At 42.9% G+C, this 22,316-nt stretch overlaps 1 protein-coding gene across 1 annotated transcript in view; it reads right to left on the bottom strand.

The window, feature by feature from the left end:
• LOC135510634 (protein unc-13 homolog A-like) overlaps positions 1-22,316 on the bottom strand; it is a 103,608-nt gene that overhangs the window by 80,758 nt on the left and 534 nt on the right. The window contains 2 exon segments of the mRNA XM_064931714.1: positions 8,112-8,211; positions 9,215-9,244. Coding sequence (XP_064787786.1) covers positions 8,112-8,211; positions 9,215-9,244 — 130 coding nt within the window.

A 22,316-nucleotide genomic window follows, 5' to 3' on the forward strand; every position in this document is an offset into this window, starting at 1 on the left:
GGGAGGGAGGGGAAGAGAGAGATGGGGGAGTAGAGAGGGGGAGAGGTAGAGAGCGAGGGGAGGGAGGAGGGGAAGAGAGAGATGGGGGAGTAGAGAGGGGGGAGAGGTAGAGAGCGAGGGGAGGGAGGGGACTAGAGAGATGGGGGAGAGGTAGAGAGCAAGGGGAGGGAGGGGAAGAGAGAGATGGGGGAGTGGAGAGGGGGAGAGGTAGAGAGCGAGGGGAGGGAGGGGAAGAGAGAGATGGGGGAGTAGAGAGGGGGGAGAGGTAGAGACCGAGGGGAGGGAGGGGAAGAGAGAGATGGGGGAGTAGAGAGGGGGGAGAGAGGTGGGGGGGATTGGGAGAGGGGATGAGAGGGGAGACGCCCACAAGCCTCACAAGACTAGTCTGAAGGTAGCCAGGTACCAGTTAAAAAAATGAATGGAAGTATATATGGTGATAGTTTAGAGCATAAAATAAGGAGTTAAATACATATAAAAAATAAATAAGTAGTTATTTCCTGATCCTTTTATATCTCTCAGATATAGGACAGACACTTAGGAACACACTTCCTTTAGTCCCCCCCTAAATATCTGTTTATCAATGTATTAAGATGTAATTCAATGCCTTTCTATGGGATAATAGCAGTAAGGCCAAATTCAATGTTTCATCAAGTATACAGTGCAAATTAATCCCAGTGCAAATTAATACCAGTGCATTGCCTAAAACAGGGAATTTTTACTTGGAATAAATGTCAAGATGAAATGAAAATTCCCTGTCTTAGGTCAGTTAGGGTCACCACTTCATTTTAAGAATGTGAAATGTCAGAATAATAGTACAGAGAATGATTTATTTCAGCTTTTATTTCTTTCATCACATTCCCAGTGGGTCAGAAGTTTACATACACTCAATAAGTATTTGGTAGCATTGCTTTTAAATTGTTTAACTTGGGTAAAATGTTTCGGGTAGCCTTCCACAAGCTTCCCACAATAAATTGGGTGCATTTTGGCTCATTCTTCCTGACAGAGCTGGTGTAACTGAGTCAGGTTTGTAGGCCTCCCTGCTCACACACACTTTTTCAGTTATGCCCACAACATTTCTATAGGACTGAGGTCAGGGCTTTGTGATGGCCACTCCAATACCTTGCCTTTGTTGTCCTTAAGCCATTTTGTCAACTTTGGAAGTATGCTTGGGGTCATTGTCCAGTTGGAAGACCAATTTGCAACCAAGCTTAACGTTCTGACTGATGTCTTGAGATGTTGCTTCAATATATCCACATCATTTTCCTGCCTCATGATGCCATCTATTTTGTGAAGTGCACCAGTCCCTCCTGCAGCAAAGCACCCCCACAACATGATGCTGTCACCCCGTGCTTCTTGGTTGGGATGGTGTTCTTTGGTGAACTGTTTGGCCATAATGGCCATCGTTATGTTTGGCTTGCAAAGCCTCCCCCTTTTTCCTCCAAACATAACGATGGCCATTATGGCCAAACAGTTCTATTTTTATTTCATCAGACGAGAGGACATTTCTCCAAAAAGTATGATCTTTGTCCCCATGTGCAGATGCCAACCGTAGTCTGGCTTTTTTATGGCGGTTTTGGAGCAGTGGCTTCTTCCTTGCTGAGCGGCCTTTCAGGTTATGTCGATATAGGACTTGTTTTACTGTGGATATAGATACTTTTGTACCTGTTTCCTCCAGCATCTTCACAAGGTCCTTTGCAGTTGTTCTGGGATTGATTTGCACTTTTCGCACCAAAGTACGTCCATCTCTAGGAGACAGAACGCGTCTCCTTCCTGAGCGGTGTGGCGGCTGCGTGGTCCCATGGTGTTTATACTTGCATACTATTGTTTGTACAGATGGACGTGGTACCTTCAGGTGTTTGGAAACTGCTCCCAAGGATCAACCAGACTTGTGGAGGTCTATACATTTTTTTCTGAGATCTTGGCTGATTTCTTTTGATTTTCCCATCATGTCAGGCAAAGAGGCACTGAGTTCGAAGGTAGGCCTTGAAATACATCGACACGTACACCTCCAATTGACGCAAATTATGGCAATTAGCCTATCAGAAGCTTCTAAAGCCATGACATAATTTTCTGGAATTTTCCAAGCTGTTTAAAGGCACAGTCAACTTCGTGTATGTAAACTTCTGACCCACTGGAATTGTGATACTACAGTGAATTATAAGTGAAATAATCTGTCTGTAAACAATTGTTGGAAAAATGACTTGTGTCATGCACAAAGTAGATGTCCTATCCGACTTGCCAAAACTATTGTTAATTAACAAGAAATTTGTGGAGTGGTTAAAAAACAAGTTTTAATGACTCCAACCGAAGTGTATGTAAACTTCCCAATTCAACTGTAAATATTTTTGGGGTGACCGACTATGCTCTTTATTTTCTGCATCTATGTCATATCGCTGAGTCTACCTTTATTTTAAAAAGACGGAGGCAAGATTTCCTGTCTGAGTAGTGACTCTTTTTAAGAAAAGTGTCATTTTGATTAGTGCCTGTAACTGTGGGAGGAGACTTGAAGCCATTACAGAGGGATCTGAGTTTTAGGGAGGAGACTGGAGGCCATTACAGAGGGATCTGAGTCATAGCTAAGATCTTCTGTGGTTCATCACTGTTACAATGCCAAACGCCTCGCACCATCACACCAGCAGCCCACAGGACACTACTCTGCAGTCAACCAGCCTGCCTACTGCTGCATGTTTCATAACCCACTAGTTTTTATTTTTTCATTATACCTTTATTTAACTAGGCAAGTCAGTTAAGAACAAATTCTGATTTTCAATGACTGCCTAGGAACAGTGGGTTAACTGCCTGTTCAGGGGCAGAACAACAGAATCGGGGATTCGATCTTGCAACCTTGCGGTTACAAGTCCAAACCATAATACTCACCAGTCAAACTAGTACACACTCACTGGCTACCACACTACTCACCAGTCAAACTAGTATACACTCACTGGCTACCACACTACTCACCAGTCAAACTAGTATACACTCACTGGTTACCACACTACTCACCAGTCAAACTAGTATACACTCACTGGCTACCACACTACTCACCAGTCAAACTAGTATACACTCACTGGCTACCACACTACTCACCAGTCAAACTAGTATACACTCACTGGCTACCACACTACTCACCAGTCAAACTAGTATACACTCACTGGCTACCACACTACTCACCAGTCAAACTAGTATACACTACTGTATACACTCACTGGGCTACCACACTACTCACCAGTCAAACTAGTATACACTCACTGGCTACCACACTACTCACCAGTCAAACTAGTATACACTCACTGGCTACCACACTACTCACCAGTCAAACTAGTATACACTCACTGGCTACCACACTACTCACCATTCAAACTAGTATACACTCACTGGCTACCACACTACTCACCAGTCAAACTAGTATACACTCACTGGCTACCACACTACTCACCAGTCAAACTAGTATACACTCACTGGCTACCACACTACTCACCAGTCAAACTAGTATACACTCACTGGCTACCACACTACTCACCAGTCAAACTAGTATACACTCACTGGCTACCACACTACTCACCAGTCAAACTAGTATACACTCACTGGCTACCACACTACTCACCAGTCAAACTAGTATACACTCACTGGCTACCACACTACTCACCAGTCAAACTAGTATACACTCACTGGGCTACCACACTACTCACCAGTCAAACTAGTATACACTCACTGGCTACCACACTACTCACCAGTCAAACTAGTATACACTCACTGGCTACCACACTACTCACCAGTCAAACTAGTATACACTCACTGGCTACCACACTACTCACCAGTCAAACTAGTATACACTCACTGGCTACCACACTACTCACCAGTCAAACTAGTATACACTCACTGGCTACCACACTACTCACCAGTCAAACTAGTATACACTCACTGGCTACCACACTACTCACCAGTCAAACTAGTATACACTCACTGGCTACCACACTACTCACCAGTCAAACTAGTATACACTCACTGGCTACCACACTACTCACCAGTCAAACTAGTATACACTCACTGGCTACCACACTACTCACCAGTCAAACTAGTATACACTCACTGGCTACCACACTACTCACCAGTCAAACTAGTATACACTCACTGGCTACCACACTACTCACCAGTCAAACTAGTATACACTCACTGGCTACCACACTACTCACCAGTCAAACTAGTATACACTCACTGGCTACCACACTACTCACCAGTCAAACTAGTATACACTCACTGGCTACCACACTACTCACCAGTCAAACTAGTATACACTCACTGGCTACCACTACTCACCAGTACTCACCAGTCAAACTAGTATACACTCACTGGCTACCACACTACTCACCAGTCAAACTAGTATACACTCACTGGCTACCACACTACTCACCAGTCAAACTAGTATACACTCACTGGCTACCACACTACTCACCAGTCAAACTAGTATACACTCACTGGCTACCACACTACTCACCAGTCAAACTAGTATACACTCACTGGCTACCACACTACTCACCAGTCAAACTAGTATACACTCACTGGCTACCACACTACTCACCAGTCAAACTAGTATACACTCACTGGCTACCACACTACTCACCAGTCAAACTAGTATACACTCACTGGCTACCACACTACTCACCAGTCAAACTAGTATACACTCACTGGCTACCACACTACTCACCAGTCAAACTAGTATAGATGGTTACTCACCAGTCAAACTAGTATTCACTCACTGGCTACCACACTACTCAGCAGTCAAACTAGTATACACTCACTGGCTACCACACTACTCAGCAGTCAAACTAGTATACACTCACTGGCACACTTTCACCATCCACATTAGCTGACAAGCACACTGTTAGTAAGTCAGCTAGGAGATGGTTATGTAATGTAGGAGATGGTTATGTAATGTAGGAGATGGTTATGTAATGTAGGAGATGGTTATGTAATGTAGGAGATGGTTATGCAATGTAGGAGATGGTTATGTAATGTAGGTGATGGTTATGTAATGTAGGAGATGGTTATGTAATGTAGGGGATGGTTATGTAATGTAGGAGATGGTTATGCAATGTAGGAGATGGTTATGTAATGTAGGAGATTGTTATGCAATGTAGGAGATGGTTATGCAATGTAGGAGATGGTTATGCAATGTAGGAGATGGTTATGTAATGTAGGAGATGGTTATGTAATGTAGAAGATGGTTATGTAATGTAGGAGATGGTTATGCAATGTAGGAGATGGTTATGTAATGTAGGAGATGGTTATGTAATGTAGGAGATGGTTATGCAATGTAGGAGATGGTTATGTAATGTAGGAGATGGTTATGTAATGTAGAAGATGGTTATGTAATGTAGGAGATGGTTATGTAATGTAGGAGATTGTTATGCAATGTAGGAGATGGTTATGTAATGTAGGAGATGGTTATGTAATGTAGGAGATGGTTATGCAATGTAGGAGATGATTATGCAATGTAGGAGATGGTTATGTAATGTAGGAGATGGTTATGTAATGTAGGAGATGGTTATGCAATGTAGGAGATGGTTATATAATGTAGGAGATGGTTATGTAATGTAGGAGATGGTTATGCAATGTAGGAGATGGTTATGTAATGTAGGAGATGGTTATGTAATGTAGGAGATGGTTATGCAATGTAGGAGATGTTTATGTAATGTAGGAGATGGTTATGTAATGTAGGAGATGGTTATGCAATGTAGGAGATGGTTATGTAATGTAGGAGATGGTTATGTAATGTAGGAGATGGTTATGTAATGTAGGAGATGGTTATGCAATGTAGGAGATGATTATGCAATGTAGGAGATGGTTAAGTAATGTAGGAGATGGTTATGTAATGTAGGAGATGGTTATGCAATGTAGGAGATGGTTATATAATGTAGGAGATGGTTATGTAATGTAGGAGATGGTTATGCAATGTAGGAGATGGTTATGTAATGTAGGAGATGGTTATGTAATGTAGGAGATGGTTATGCAATGTAGGAGATGTTTATGTAATGTAGGAGATGGTTATGTAATGTAGGAGATGGTTATGCAATGTAGGAGATGGTTATGTAATGTAGGAGATGGTTATGTAATGTAGGAGTTGGTTATGTAATGTAGAGGATGGTTATGTAATGTAGGATATGGTTATGTACTGTAGGAGATGGTTATGTAATGATAGAGGAGGAAGAGAAAGACGAGGGAAGATAAGGGAACAGTAGGAGGAGAAAAAGGAGGAGGAAGAAGGGAGGAAGTAAGAAATCAAGAAGCAACCGGGAGGAAGAGGATAAGGAGGAGAGAGAGAGGAGCTGGGATGAAAAGGATAAGGATGAGAGAGAGGAGCTGGGAAGAAGAGGATAAGGGGGAGAGTTGAGAGAGAGAGAGCTGGGAGGAAGAGGATAAGGAGGAGAGGAGAGAGAGGAGCTGGGAGGAAGAAGATAAGGAGGAGAGAGAGAGGAGCTGGGAGGAAGAAGATAAGGAGGAGAGAGAGGAGCTGGGAGGAAGAGGATAAGGAGGAGAGGGGAGAGAGGAGCTGGGAGGAAGAAGATAAGGAGGAGACAGAGAGAGGAGCTGGGAGGAAGAGGATAAGGATGAGAGAGAGGAGCTTGGAAGAAGAGGATAAGGGGGAGAGGAGACAGGAGCTGGGAGGAAGAGGATAAGGGGGAGAGGAGAGAGGAGCTGATTAGGAAGAGGATAAGGAGGAGAGAGAGAGGGGGAGCTAGGAGGAAGAGGATAAGGAGGAGAGAGAAAGGGGGAAGGGCTGGGAGGAAGAGGATAAGGAGGAGAGAGATAGGGGAGTTGGGAGGAAGAGGATAAGGAGGAGAGAGATAGAGAGAGGGGCTGGGAGGAAGAGGATAAGGAGGAGAGGAGAGCGAGGAGCTGGTAGAAAGAGGATAAGGAGGAGAGAGATAAAATAGCTGGGAGGAAGAGGAGGAGAAGAGAGAGATGAGCTGGGAGGAAGAGGAGAAGGAGGAGAAGTGAGAGAGGAGCTGGGAGGAAGAGGATAAGTAGGAGAGGAGAGAGAGAGGGGCTGGGTGGAAGAGGATAAGGAGGAGAGGCGAGAGAGAGAGAAGCTGGTAGAAAGAGGATAAGGAGAAGAAGAGAGAGAGGAGGTGGGAGGAAGAGGCTAAGGAGGAGCTGGGAGGAAGAGGATAAAGAGGAGAGAGAGGAGCTGGGAGGAAAAAGATAAGGAGGAGAAAGATAGGAGCTGGGAGGAAAATGATAAAGAGGCGAGAGAGAGGGGAGCTGGGAGGAAGAGGATAAGGAGGAGAGAGAGAGGGGAGCTGGGAGGAAGAGGATAAGGAGGAGAGAGAGAGGGGAGCTGGGAGGAAGAGGATAAGGAGGAGAGAGAGAGGGGAGCTGGGAGGAAGAGGATCAGGAGGAGAGAGATAGAGAGAGGGGCTGGGAGGAAGAGGATATGGAGGAGAGAGATAGAGAGAGGGGCTTGGAGGAGAGGATAAGGAGGAGAGGAGAGAGAGGGAGCTGGTAGAAAGAGGATAAGGAGGAGAGGAGAGAGAGAAAATAGCTGGGAGGAAGAGGATAAGGAGGAGTGAGAGGAGTTGGGAGAAAGCGGATAAGGAGGAGGGGAGGGGAGAGAGAGAGAAGAGCTGGGAGTAAGAGGATAAGGAGGAGAGGAGAGTGAAAGGTGCAGGGCGGAAGATGATAAGGAGGAGAGAGAGAGGAGCTGGGATGAAGAGGATAAGGAGGAGAGAGGAGCTGGTAGGAGAGGATAATGAGGAGAGTGAGAGAATCGCTGGAAGGAGGAGAGATAAAGAGAGGATCTGGGAGGAAGAGGATAAGGAGGAGAGAGAGATAGAGTGAGAGGAACTGGGAGGAAGTCCATGTGGAGAGGGAGGAGGAGTGAGTGATAGTGGTACCGAGGGAGAAGAGATGAAATAACGGATGAGGGAGCAGGAGGGAAAAGGAGGTAGAGATAAACTGATGGAAAGACATTAAACAATAAAGAGGATAAAGAAAGATGGAGGTCGATGTAAGAGGAATTCAGAGACGTGAAGGAGTGACAAAAAAGGAAATAGAGATGTAGAGAATGGTGAAGAGAGGGAGATGAAGTCTTAGAAATAGAGAGGACTCACAACATGAAGTCCTGCTCCCAGCTGGGCAGGCTTCCCCGGACAGCGATGGTCGTGCTCTTCACATTTTGCACCTTCAGGGTCACATACGTGTTGAACTTCTCTGTGAGTGAGAGAGAGAAATATCTGAATTACTCTATGGGGGAGAGAAACAACTGAACTTCTCTGTGAGGGGTAGAGTGAGAAAGTACTGAATTACTCTGTGAGGGGTAGAGTGAGAAAGTACTGAATTACTCTGTGAGGGGTAGAGTCAGAAATATCTGAATTACTCTGTGAGGGGTAGAGTGATAAAGAACAGAATGGAATTTATCTGTGAGGGAGAAAAATAGCTAACTGAATTACTCTGTGAAGGGTAGAGAGTGAAATAACTGAATTTATCTGTGAGGGGTAGAGAGTGAAAGAACTAAATTTATCTGTGAGGGAGAAAAATAGCTAACTGAATTTATCTGTGAAGGGTAGAGAGTGAAATAACTGAATTTATCTGTGAGGGGTAGAGAGTGAAAGAACTGAATTTATCTGTGAGAGGTAGAGTGAAAGAACTGAATTTATCTGTGAGGGGTAGAGAGTGAATGAACTGAATGTATCTGTGAGGGGTAGAGAGTGAAATAACTGAATTTATCTGTGAGGGGTAGAGAGTGAAAAAACTGAATTTATCTGTGAGAGGTAGAGTGAAAGAACTGAATTTATCTGTGAGGGGTAGAGAGTGAAAGAACTGAATTTATCTGAGAGGTAGAGAGTGAAAGAACTGAATTTATCTGTGAGAGGTAGAGCGTGAAAGAACTGAATTTATCTGTGAGGGGTAGAGAGTGAAAGAACTGCATTTATCTGTGAGGTGTAGAGAGTGAAATAACTGAATTTATCTGTGAGGGGTAGAGAAAGAAACAACTGAAGAGGAGAGGAAAGAAATGCTCCATATAAGAACTCTAGTCAGAGAAGTTGGCTGAAACACAGATCTAGGACCAGGGCAGGAGTTCTTCCTCTGCACATGACCTGACCAGCCACACATGATCAGGTAAACTCCTGTCCCTATAAAACATAGCTAGCAAGTTTTCCCCTACCCAGTTCTGTTTTGTCTATTCTATTTCCAGGTTCCCAGCAGCACATACCTTGGGCTCCATCCAGCTTGGCTTTCTTCACTGTGAAAACATAGAGAGGAACACAGTCACACAGGGCAACACCATCTGTCGACAGAACTCTTACATACAGAACATAACATGCTGGAGCTGTTAACCTCCAAAATGGGTTCCAGTTTCCTGTTTTGTGGTTTTCACTAGTTACCACAACCGCAAAGTAAAAACTGTCTATAAAATATTATTTAAGGTTAGGGTTAGGCATAAAATTAGCAGTGTGGCTAAGGTTAGGGCTAGGTTTAAAATCACATTTTAAGAAAATACATTGTAGAAATAGGAACGTTTATGACATTGTGGCTGTGGTAACTAGTGACAACCCTGTTTTGTGGGCAGTTCTCATGTTGGATAATTTCTCTGGATCTCTGGAAAGTTGGATGGTGGTATAATTCCATCCGATTTCCTGTACATGTGAAAACTTGTTTTACTAAGCTATATGGAATTGTTTTAAGAACATCATACCAATAATCATGTTGCTATTTGATTTAGAAGTGTAAAAATATATATATACCACATTTTTTTGTTAGATCAAAGTTTCAGCCAGGTAGGATACATAGTGGAAACAGATGGAGTTGGGTTGCATATAGTCATGATAGGTTACAGTATGTTTCCCAATCTTCTGTTTTCATTGTGTTGGTTAATTGTTAAATAGTGCAGCGTTTATTCAAATTCAAAATAATTGTGCAAAATATTTTACTCATCAGAGTTTTAGAATATTTTATGATTATTTTGTTATTGTTATTGCTATTAGTAAAGTGACTAAGACTTACACATTTGATACTAAATGTTATTTATTTGTGTAATTTAATTTGCCATTAAGACATCTATTCTATGTATCTAAATAATAAAAGTGATAATTTGCCAGCGAATCTGTGACTGCGGTTGTGGCCCCCAAAAAATGTTGGGTGCACTTTTTTTTGTTTGAGCACATGCCCCCCAAAAGGTCTGTGGCTGGCCGTGATGGCTGCCATCATCTGAGGACATTAGCTGGTTAGGCTACCACGGTCCTGTTGTCTCTTGGACCAAAGTGAGTTCTTTATTTGTTCATCTGATGTTTTGTTTACTATATATATATATATATATATATATATATATATATATATTTTGTTTCATAGTCGACCTACTTATCAGAGGATCTGTTTGTACCTTACTTTCACTGCTCAGTTGTACACTATTAGCATTAGCATTTAGCATTCGTCCATTTAAGTGGATGTAGTATTAAGTCCAAGTATTGCCACATTTTGTTGCCAGAACAATTGTCCTTTTCAAAACCCATACCATTTCTTATAACAATCACACACATAGACAGAAGCATTAACACGCAGCAAACCACTTACTATATAGCAGAGGCTGTAGTACACTCTCATAGTCTGTGTCCTAAATGGCACCCTATTTACCTACACCCTATTTCCCCTATAGCCCTGGTCAAAAGAAGTGCACTATGTAGGGAATAGTGTGCCATTTTGGAACTCAGACACAGGAGGAGGCTCCACTAGTATGACTGGCCTGTGGTGTGTTATCCACAGTGGTGTTGCAGTAGAGACAGACGGTGGACGTGCTGATTCTCTGAGCACTGTACAGAGACTTGTCATATTGGAGAAGGGGAGAACATGTGTTGCTACCTTGCAGTCCACGTGAATCATCTACACTGTGCAAACCAGTTACAGTCACTAGCCTCTTGAAGGACAACAGAAGTGCAATAAAAAGTTATTTATTTTAAAATAACTATATATTTCGGCATTTTCGGCATCCCTCTCAAAGGGTTGTTTCAATTAAGGCTATAATGCCAAATGTGTGTGTGTTTTTTTGTAATAAAGAAACACATCCTGTTATCCTATTCTGAGAGTGTGGGTTGAATCTATTCTGTGGTTTTGTCTCTATAACACCCACTCTATCCCTCCGCAGTACTGTTTAAACAGCTCTGACGTAACTCATGCCTGCATAGTTAATGCCCTACACTTTCCCTACCCCCACACACACAGACCAATGTAGTCTCAGGGGAATTCTTTATTATTCTATACGTTACATTATGAAAGGAATAGCGATTGTACAATATCATACGAATAAAAGGACATGTAGTATCACAGGACGTGTAGTTTCATACGTTTTACCTAGTTGTACTATAGCAAACGAATTGGAGGATGCTTAGTATTATCCTAAACGATATCATAACCGCCATTGATAAGAGACATTACTGTGAAGCCGTATCCATCGACCTGGCCATGGCTTTCGACTCTGTCAATCACCACATTCTTATTGGCAGACTCAACAGCCTTGGTTTCTCAAATGATTGCCTCGCCTGGTTCACCAACTACTTCTCTGATAGAGTTCAGTGTGTCAAATCGGAGGGCCTGTTGTCCGGACCTCTGGCAGTGTCTACGGGGGTGCCACAGGGTTCAATTCTCGGGCTGACTCTCTTCTCTGTATACATCAATGATGTCGCTCTTGCTGCTGGTGATTCTCTGATCCACCTCTACGCAGACGACACCATTCTGTATACTTCCGGCCCTTCTTTGGACACTGTGCTAACTAACATCCAGATGAGCTTCAATGCCATACAACTCTCCTTCCGTGGCCTTCAACTGCTCTTAAATGCAAATACACTAAATGCATGCACTACTCTGGACGGTTCTGACTTAGAGAGTACATGGACAACTACAAATACCTAGGTGTCTGGCTCGACTGTAAACTCTCCTTCTAGACTCACATTAAGCATCTCCAATCCAAAATTAAATCTAGAATCGGCTTCCTATTTCGCAACAAAGCATCCTTCACTCATGCTGCCAAACATACCCTCGTAAAACTGACCATCCTACCTATCCCCAACTTTGGCGATGTCATTTATAAAATAGCCTCCAACACTCTACTCAACAAATTGGATGCCGTCCACTGCGACCTGTACGCTCTCGTTGGCTGGCCCTCGCTTCATACTCGTCGCCAAATCCACTGGCTCCAGGTCATCCAGAAGTCTTTGCTAGGTAAACCCCCGCCTTATCTCAGCTCACTGGTCACCATAGCAGCACCCACCCGTAGCACGTGCTCCAGCAAGTATATTTCACTAGTCACCCCCAAAGCCAATTCCTCCTTTGGGTGCCTTTCCTTCCAGTTCTCTACTGCCAATGACTGGAACGAATTGCATAAATCACTGAAGCTGGAGACTCATATCTCCCTCACTAGCTTTAAGCACCAGCTGTCAGAGCAGCTCACAGATCACTGCACCTGTACATAGCCCATCTGTAAACAGCCCATCCAACTATCTCATCCCCATACTGTATTTATTTATTTATCTTGCTCCTTTGCACCCCAGTATCTCTACTTGCACAGTCATCTTCTGCACATCTACCATTCCAGTGTTTAATTGCTATATTGTAATTACTTCGACATCCTTGGCCTATTTATTGCCTTACCTCACCTAATCTAAATTTATTTGCGCGCACTGAATATAGACTTTTTTTCTTTTTTCTACTGTATTATTGACTGTATGTTTGTTTATTCCATGTGTAATTCTGTGTTGTTGTATGTGTCAATCTGCTGTGCATTATCTTGGCCAGGACACAGTTGTAAATGAGTACTTGTTCTCAACTAGCCTACCTGGTTAAATAAAGGTGAAAAAAATTCAAATAAAAAATATGTCTTTCACTCAGACCTGGGTGCTTGTTGCGCTGTAACAACAAAGGAAAATTACTGGGAGAATTTACGTTGGTGGTTAGGATAACTAACGACAAAGGATTGTTTACGTAAAAGGTTAGGTGAAGTGGGTTAAGTTTAGAATAAAGGTTAGGGGAAGGGTTTGCTAAAATCCTACAGTTGTCCCCTGCGTGACTCGAACACCCAACCTTTGGATTTGTTGACATCACGGATTATGTCGACCCATCCTCCCCGACCAACTCATCTACTTTCATTTCTGTCTGAAGTAATTAGACCATTAGTAGGTTTCATACGTGTTGGAGGTGCTCAGACATACATCAAGTATGTTTCGTATGGGTCTGAGGCCACACACACACACACACACACACACACACACACACACACACACACACACACACACACACACACACACACACACACACACACACACACACACACACACACACACACACACACACACACACACAGACACACAGACACAGACACACACACACACAGTCATATTGCATCCACAGCAAGTTTTAATATTCAACAACCCCCACCTGCACAGCCCATAATACTTTCTAGAGGCCTGCCTGCCTGGCCCAAGTCTCCATGACAATGGAGGAAAGACGACACGTGAAATTCCCTGACTAAGAGAGAAGAGGCATTCTACACACACACACACACACACGCACACGCACACGCACACGCACACACACACACACACACACACACACACACACACACACACACACACACACACTAAACTAGTGATGAGTGAGCCTTACTGGAATACGATGAAGTTAGTGTATTATGTAAAGGAGGCTGAAGCGCGTGTACCTACCGGCCTGTAGCCCTGTGTTGTGTGGGTGAAGAACTGAAGCTATTCTTTATCTTCTTCATCACGTTGTTTTTAAACAAAGAATCACCTCCCTCTGGGCAAACAACGCCATTTCAATGTGGACATTTGGGTAATATTTGGTAGAGACGTTGATCAATGAGATTTCAAACTTTATTCACCCCTCAAAAAGTCAGCCAGAAGTTTGTTGACTTCCCAATGTGTTATCACTATACTTTCAACTATCTACACTGAACAAAAATATAAACACAACATGTAAAGTCTTGGTCCCATGTTTCATGAACTGAAATAAAAAATCCCAGAAATGTTCCATATGCACAAAAAAGCAAAATGTTTTCTCAAATGCTGTGCACACATTTTTTTAAACCTCCCTGTTAGTGAGTATTTCTCCTTTGCCAAGATAATCAATTCAGACAGGGGTGGCATATCAAGAAACTGATTAAACACAGGTGGATAATTACATAGGTGCACCTTGTACATGGGATGATATAAGGACACTCAAAAATGTGCAGTTTTGTTAGACAACACAATGTCACAGATGTCTCAAGTTTTGACAGAACGTGCAATTGGCATGCTGACTGCAGGAATGTCCACCAGAGCTGTTACCAGAGAATTGAATGTTCATTTATCTAATGTAAACTGCCTCCAACATAGTTTTAGAGAATTTGGCAGTACGTCCAACCAGCCTCACAACCGCAGACCACGTGTATGGCGATGTGTGGGCAAGCAGTTTGCTGATGTCAAAGTTGTAAACAGAGTACCCCATGGTGGTGGTGGGGTTACTGTATGGACAGGAATAAGCTATGGACAACAAACACAATTGCATTTTATTGATGGCAATTTAACCGCACAGAGATACAGTGACGAGATCTTGAGGCCATTCATCCGTCACCATCACCTCTTGTTTCAGCATGATAATGCATGGCCCCATGCCCCAAAGATCTGTACACAATTCCTGGAAGCTGAAAATGTCACAGTTCTTAATGGCCTGCATACTCACCAGACATGCCACCCATTGAGCATGTTTGGGATTCTCTGGATTGACGTGTACGACAGTGTGTTCCAGTTCCTGCCAATATCCACCAACTTCGCACAGCCATTGTAGAGGAGTGGGACAACATTCCACAGGCCACAATAAACAGCCTGATCAACTCTATGTCAAGGAGATGTGTCACGCTGCATGAGGCAAATGGTCACCAGATTCTGACTGGTTCTCTGATCCACACCCTTACCTTTTTGGGGGGTTTTCTGTGACCAACAGATGCATATCTGGATTCCTAGTTATGTGAAATCCATAGATTAGGGCCTAATGAATTTCTTTAAATTGACTGATTTCCTTATATGAACTGTAAATCAGTAAGATCTTTGAAATTGTTGCATGTTGTGTTTATATTTTAGTTCAGTATAAAAACACAACCAAATTCCAAAGGAAAAACAATGTCTGATTTTTGGTTGAGTTGTCATCTAAATGTGTTATCACTGTGCTTTTAACCATTTAAAAGCACAACAAAGTTCAAATGGGAATACAATGTCAGATGTTTTGTATTTATACAACAATTAAATATGTTTTCACTGTGCTTCATCTAATAGCAGAACCAAATGACCTGGATTGCAGTTGAGATTACAAAGTACATGGTGCAAGTGATCAATGCTGTTTGAGATCCTGCACAGATTATTACAGTAATAGTGAAGATCTCCTCAGACCTGCGACCGTTGTATGCTATCTTGAACATGCGTGTTCTCTATGACGACATAAGAAGACATGTAGAGTTACAGTAGGCTAACCTCAACATGTGGCCATGGATGTGTTACTCATTTTAAAGTTGAATAAATACTGTTACATCCGTTTGTAAGAAAGCCTTAACTTTAGGTTATTTACTGTATTACAAAAGTATTATTGAATTGTGTGTTCGGTTATATATAGACATTTAAAGGATATCTAATGCTGCCACTGTTTTAATCCTATTCTTTAACCTTTATATTTGGCTCAGTTGCAGACCTGAATCCAACATATTATTTGTTTACTTGTCAACAAGTTAACAGGCTATTTACTGTATTGCAAAAGTGATATTGAATTGTGTTTTGTTTATCAACGCAACCAAATATCAATATTTGAAAGAGATGTACATGTTGTGGCACTGACTTAGTTTGTCTACAAATGAATAATTGATATGTTGGATTCACATCTCCATCTCAACCAAGAATCAATATTAAAGAATAGGACGACATCAGATCAAACTTTATTTGAAGTACATTTAAAGTTGCATTAGATTTAGTCGTATTCTTTAGACATGAATCCAACATATTAATGATTCATGAGAAGACATTTCAAAATACCTTTGAAATGAACCAAAGCTTGACCTACATGGAAAATACTTTGTGTTGTTTATTTTTATTTGAACCCTGGGTTGAATTGAAACAATTGCTGTTGATGACTTAGCAAATGCTACATACTGTAGGCCTAAATAGTCTGCGTGATACTATATGACTTATGATTACATTTCACCTGCTCTGTTAAACCTATCCTTTGGAATGATTTTGATAGCAACAGTGAATATATGCAGTTATTAACCCTTGACCTACAACTTCCCCGCCGCTACAGAAATCTAAACAACATAATAAAAACCTATTAATCCCCATGCAAATCCATCTGTTTAAGAAAAAGATATCTGTTTTATTGTATGGCTGCTCCTCAATCTACCGCATCCGCCGATATCGCCCTTCCACATCTGCGGGGAAAGGTGGTAGACCTAGAGCGATGTTTGTCAAACCATGAGACATCTGGAAAATCGGTCTTGTCACGAAAACGTCTGTAGCGTTCAAACGGTTTGGCCAAAAAACTATTGAAAGCCTCTTCTGCCAACTTCTGTCCATAGCGTCCGAAAGGTTTGGGCAACCTATTAATATGACAACTCTACTCAGCAACTCTGTAAGCTGAGACTCTCACGAACACAATGGTGTTCTCCGTTTTGCTCTAGGATGCCCACACGCCTCACAATACTCATCTAAAGATACCCAGGAAACTAGTTTTAAAAATGTATGGAAGTACTGTATATCTGGAGTTTACTAGCTACCACGGCCTTGGGGTCAGGTAGATTCCATTAGCTCATTAGGCTACCACGGCCTTGGGGTCAGGTAGATTCAATTAGCTCATTAGACTACCACGGCCTTGGGGCCAGGTAGATTCCATTAGCTCATTAGACTATCATGGTCTTGGAGTCAGGTAGATTCCATTAGCTCATTAGACTACCACGGCCTTGGGGTCAGGTAGATTCAATTAGCTCATTAGACTACCACGGCCTTGGGGTCAGGTAGATTCCATTAGCTCATTAGACTACCACGGCCTTGGGGTCAGGTAGATTCCATTAGCTCATTAGACTACCACGGCCTTGGGGTCAGGTAGATTCAATTAGCTCATTAGACTACCACGGCCTTGGGGTCAGGTAGATTCCATTAGCTCATTAGACTACCACGGCCTTGGGGTCAGGTAGATTCCATTAGCTCATTAGACTACCACGGCCTTGGGGTCAGGTAGATTCAATTAGCTCATTAGACTACCACGGCCTTGGGGTCAGGTAGATTCCATTAGCTCATTAGACTACCACGGCCTTGGGGTCAGGTAGATTCCATTAGCTCATTAGACTACCACGGCCTTGGGGTCAGGTAGATTCAATTAGCTCATTAGACTACCACGGCCTTGGGGTCAGGTAGATTCCATTAGCTCATTAGACTACCACGGCCTTGGGGTCAGGTAGATTCAATTAGCTCATTAGACTACCACGGCCTTGGGGTCAGGTAGATCCTATTAGCTCAATAGACTACCACGGCCTTGGGGTCAAGTAGATTCTATTAGCTCATTAGAATACCATGGTCTTGGTGTCAGGTAGATTATATTAGCTCATTCGGCTACCACGGTCTTGGGGTCAGGTACATTCCATTAGCTCATTAGACTACCACGGCCTTGGAGTCAGGTAGATTCTATTAGCTCATTAGGCTACCATGGTCTTGGGGTCAGGTACATTCCATTAGCTCATTAGACTACCACGGTCTTGGGGTCAGGTAGATTCTATTAGCTCATTAGGCTACCATGGTCTTGGTGGCAGTTAGATTCCATTAGCTCATTAGACTACCACGGCCTTGGGGTCAGGTAGATTCTATTAGCTCATTAGGCTACCATGGTCTTGGGGTCAGGTAGATTGTACTCTCTCAGTGCAACAACACGTTTTCACACACAGACTCAGACATTGAGCAGGGAAGACAGTCGCATGTAGCCACAGAGATTCTACAGCGACCTTATCTGGACAGGCCCATGTTTGACAACTGTCTTTGATTTATTTATTCTGATTATGAAGATGGACAGAGGACTTTAGAGAGGACCCAGTGGGATGAACCGTTCCACTTGACCTGTCACTATTGTGGCACATGGCAGGGAGAGGTGAGGGGAGTGGTCATTGAAGGGAGATGTCTTGCAGCCCGCTGGCTCCACCCCTGAGCCTTAATGGACTTCCTGCCCCAACGAGACGAGCCTGTGGATCACTAAGCTAGGGAGCATGGGGAATAAAAGAGGAAGCGGCCCGCACTACGGGGCAGAAAATGTAGAGGGAAGTTTGTGTTGTGATGAGTAAGCAAATGAACTGTGTGTGTACCCGTTTTGACCTGGACTGTCTGACCACCCCCACACAACTGGATTGGCTGAGGACCTTAGTTTTAGGATTACCCCTGGAGAACGGATGATGAGAATGGATTGTGGACTGTGAAATGGTTGGTGAATTCCCCCCTTTTCCCTAGTGTGCAAAACTCCCTAATAAACTCCCTATTTGCGTTCTAGTTGTGCTCCGTGTGCGTGTTTGGTTATTGAACTTGGGGACGTGGAAACCCCACAACCTTGAACCTGCTACACTATATAACCAGTACAGCCTCTTCTGCCAACCAATGGTCTGGGCTACCCACTAATTTGACACCTCTTTGGAAAGCTGTGACTCTCACGATGGTTTCTCCATTTAGGACGCCCACAAGCCTAGACTCGTGTTAAGTACTGTATATATGGAGATAGTTTAGTGCCTAAAATAAGGGGATCTATCTTTCAGATATAGGACAGACACTTCAAAACAAACTTATTTTAGATTTTTTGACTCTTCCATATAGTGAATCTGTTGTTCAATGCTTTTCTATTGGCTCATAGCATTAATGCCAAATTCAATGTTTAGCTGATCCTTTTTTAATACATTTTTAAGGCTTAGACTCTAGAGGTTTAAGAAATTGCTCATTAGGAATTCTCATCAAAGCACAGTGATATTAGCCGTTGTCAAATATCAAGCTACACAGGGCTTGGTCTAAACCCTGCATGGGAGACCATATGAATATCTGTAGCTATAACTCTCCAGTAGGAGATGCTGCACAGACTATAATTTATTTTCTGATAGTGGATATGTTGAATATCTGATGTATAAAATGTTGCATTTGTAGCTTTGAAACAAGGTTTGCCTATGAACATTTGTTACAATGATGACATCCTGTGGTTGAAATTCCACCCTCAACAGCAGTTGATACCTTTTTTCAAATTCAATGTATTTTCTACGTAGAATCCTTGTCAAAATACGTTGACAAATTGTTGAAACAATGTTTAAGCCCAGTGGGCTTTGAATGACTGAACCTCCATTTCCTTCCCAGGCAGGCTGAATATCTGAAATAGATCCAGTTTTTTAAACCTGAAATTCATATCCAAATTCTATCCCTGTTGTCCCTCTTCCAGGCAGCACTGCTAATTAAACCATTCAATAATGAAGTGAAAGGGGAGAATCAACGTATTCATGGCTTTTTCATAGCTAAACACACGTCTGATTTATGGCAGCAGATGAAAACAGTGGTTGATTTTGTTCTCCCAGCAGGACTAGAAGCAGCTCAGGTAATATCAGTACATGAGGAAGATCAATGGGAAATAAATTAGATTGTAGAAAGGCAGGGAGCTAATGTTTAATAACTCAATCATAAATATCTGCCCATGTAAATTATTCAGGGAGGAACCTCCCATCCACAAACAATACACGTGCATGCACACACTGATACATACACGCACACAGTCTGCACACAAAGGCTACCGCAGTCTTGGAGTCAGGTAGATTCCATTAGCTCCTTAGGCTAAAACGGTCTTGGAGTCAGGTACATTCCATTAGCTCATTAGGCTACCATGGTCTTGGAGTCAGGTAGATTCCATTAGCTCATTAGGCTACCATGGTCTTGGAGTCAGGTAGATTCCATTAGCTCATTAGGCTACCATGGTCTTGGAGTCAGGTAGATTCCATTAGCTCATTAGGCTACCATGGTCTTGGAGTCAGGTAGATTCCATTAGCTCATTAGGCTACCATGGTCTTGGAGTCAGGTAGATTCCATTAGCTCATTAGACTACCATGGTCTTGGGGTCAAGTAGATTCCATTAGCTCGTTAGACTACCATGGTCTTGGAGTCAAGTACATTCCATTAGCTCATTAGGCTACCATGGTCTTGGAGTCAGGTAGATTCCATTAGCTCATTAGGCTACCATGGTCTTGGGGTCAGGTAGATTCCATTAGCTCGTTAGACTACCATGGTCTTGGAGTCAGGTAGATTCCATTAGCTCATTAGACTACCATGGTCTTGGGGTCAAGTAGATTCCATTAGCTCGTTAGACTACCGTGGTCTTGGAGTCAAGTACATTCCATTAGCTCATTAGGCTACCATGGTCTTGGAGTCAGGTAGATTCCATTAGCTCATTAGGCTACCATGGTCTTGGGGTCAGGTAGATTCCATTAGCTCGTTAGACTACCATGGTCTTGGAGTCAGGTAGATTCCATTAGCTCATTAGACTATCATGGTCTTGGAGTCAGGTAGATTCCATTAGCTCATTAGACTACTATGGTCTTGGGGTCAAGTAGATTCCATTAGCTTGTTAGGCTACCATGGTCTTGGAGTCAGGTAGATTCCATTAGCTCATTAGACTACCATGGTCTTGGGGTCAGGTAGATTCCATTAGCTCATTAGGCTACCATGGTCTTGGGGTCAGGTAGATTGTACTCTCTCAGTGCAACAACACATTTTCACACACAGACTCAGACATTGAGCAGGGAAGACAGCTGCATGTAGCCACAGATATTCTACAACGACCTTATCTGGACAGGCCCATGTTTGACAACTGTCTTTGATTTATTTATTGTGGTTATGAAGACGGACAGAGGACTTTAGAGAGGACCCAGTGGGATGAACCGTTCCACTTGACCTGTCACTGTGAAATTCCCAGCCACCACCAGACCCCAAGGATGAATTAAAGGCTAGTATTATTCTGACAGAATCTTGTAGCTTACATCAGTGCTATTGGAATTCACCACTTCAAGGTCTGCAGCAGGGAACAGCACTGCTGGTTTCTCTTCTCTTCCTGGTTGTTAACTGATGGTTCATGTCAGTGAAAGGAAAGAGCTTTCTCTCAGTCATCTGGTATTGTCTCAGGTCTGAATCATCAGCTCTTGAGTAGATGGGAAGGATGACACCCAGCAGTGCTGTGGACCTCGAGGTACACATATGAATATTACCACTGCTGCTGCTGGGCACCATCAAGCATGTATTGCAACACTAGATGAGATCTGGTTTGATGAACAAACAAACATTTCTCTCTCTAGCTCCAGAAATAGCAACAGCCACACCATGCAAGGCATGCATGTGATGTAATAGAAAAATGAAAAGCGCTCTCCACAAAGTATCCTTGTCTATGACATCCTGAGCATTGTGTGTTTAGAAATGAATAACACGTCGAATGAAACCTCGACTACATGGATAAGCAGTGACTTAGTGGGCCATGCCGCTTAGGCTAATTCGTTTAGAAGGAATTATCTGATTAATAATTATTTCGGTTTTGCGGAAACAATGACAACATAGCTGCCTATCTCGGAACTGGGCGTGATGAGGTGACGCGGCACCACAGGGAAATGTCACATTTTAGCCTACAGACGGCACGACCTGACGCGAACACCCCCCCCCTAGGATTCCCTCACAACCGAGGGAGGCTCGTTCAACGCGGCAGCAGTGCGGCAGGGGCTATCCTTTTCTTGCTACACTGACCGCCCACGCATGAACTGGCATGGCATGCAACACACAGCTGCAACAATGTCTGTGGAAAACGATGCTATAGATAGCTGCAGTATTAATCAGAAACACGTGTCTACATTTTTATATTTTGATCATTACATGTTTAAATGTTCACGACAAGACATAGCCTACAGTAGCTCTCCAGTCTGTTGTCAGTGAGAATAATTGATAACTTACTTATAGCTGAATACATAAGCTTTTAGCCTACTATTCTGGTTACTTTATTCTGAACTGTGACTTTTGTTAAATTGTACTGCATTTCAAGCACACTTAGCAAAATGATCTTGTCCCACCATAGAAAGCAGATTGACACCCTTGAAAAAACACGTTGCTCTCTGTCATCAGAAAAACGTCTTTCACGTGAAGAAGGTGAGATATTTGGCTATAGGCTACGTCTTCCTATGTATCTCATTATCCCTATTTGAGCTACTCCAACATAATAGGCTTCCATGGTCATAGGGTTACTGGTCATTCAGC

The sequence above is a fragment of the Oncorhynchus masou genome, chromosome 3, assembly GCF_036934945.1.
Source record: "Oncorhynchus masou masou isolate Uvic2021 chromosome 3, UVic_Omas_1.1, whole genome shotgun sequence".
NCBI lineage: Eukaryota > Metazoa > Chordata > Actinopteri > Salmoniformes > Salmonidae > Oncorhynchus > Oncorhynchus masou.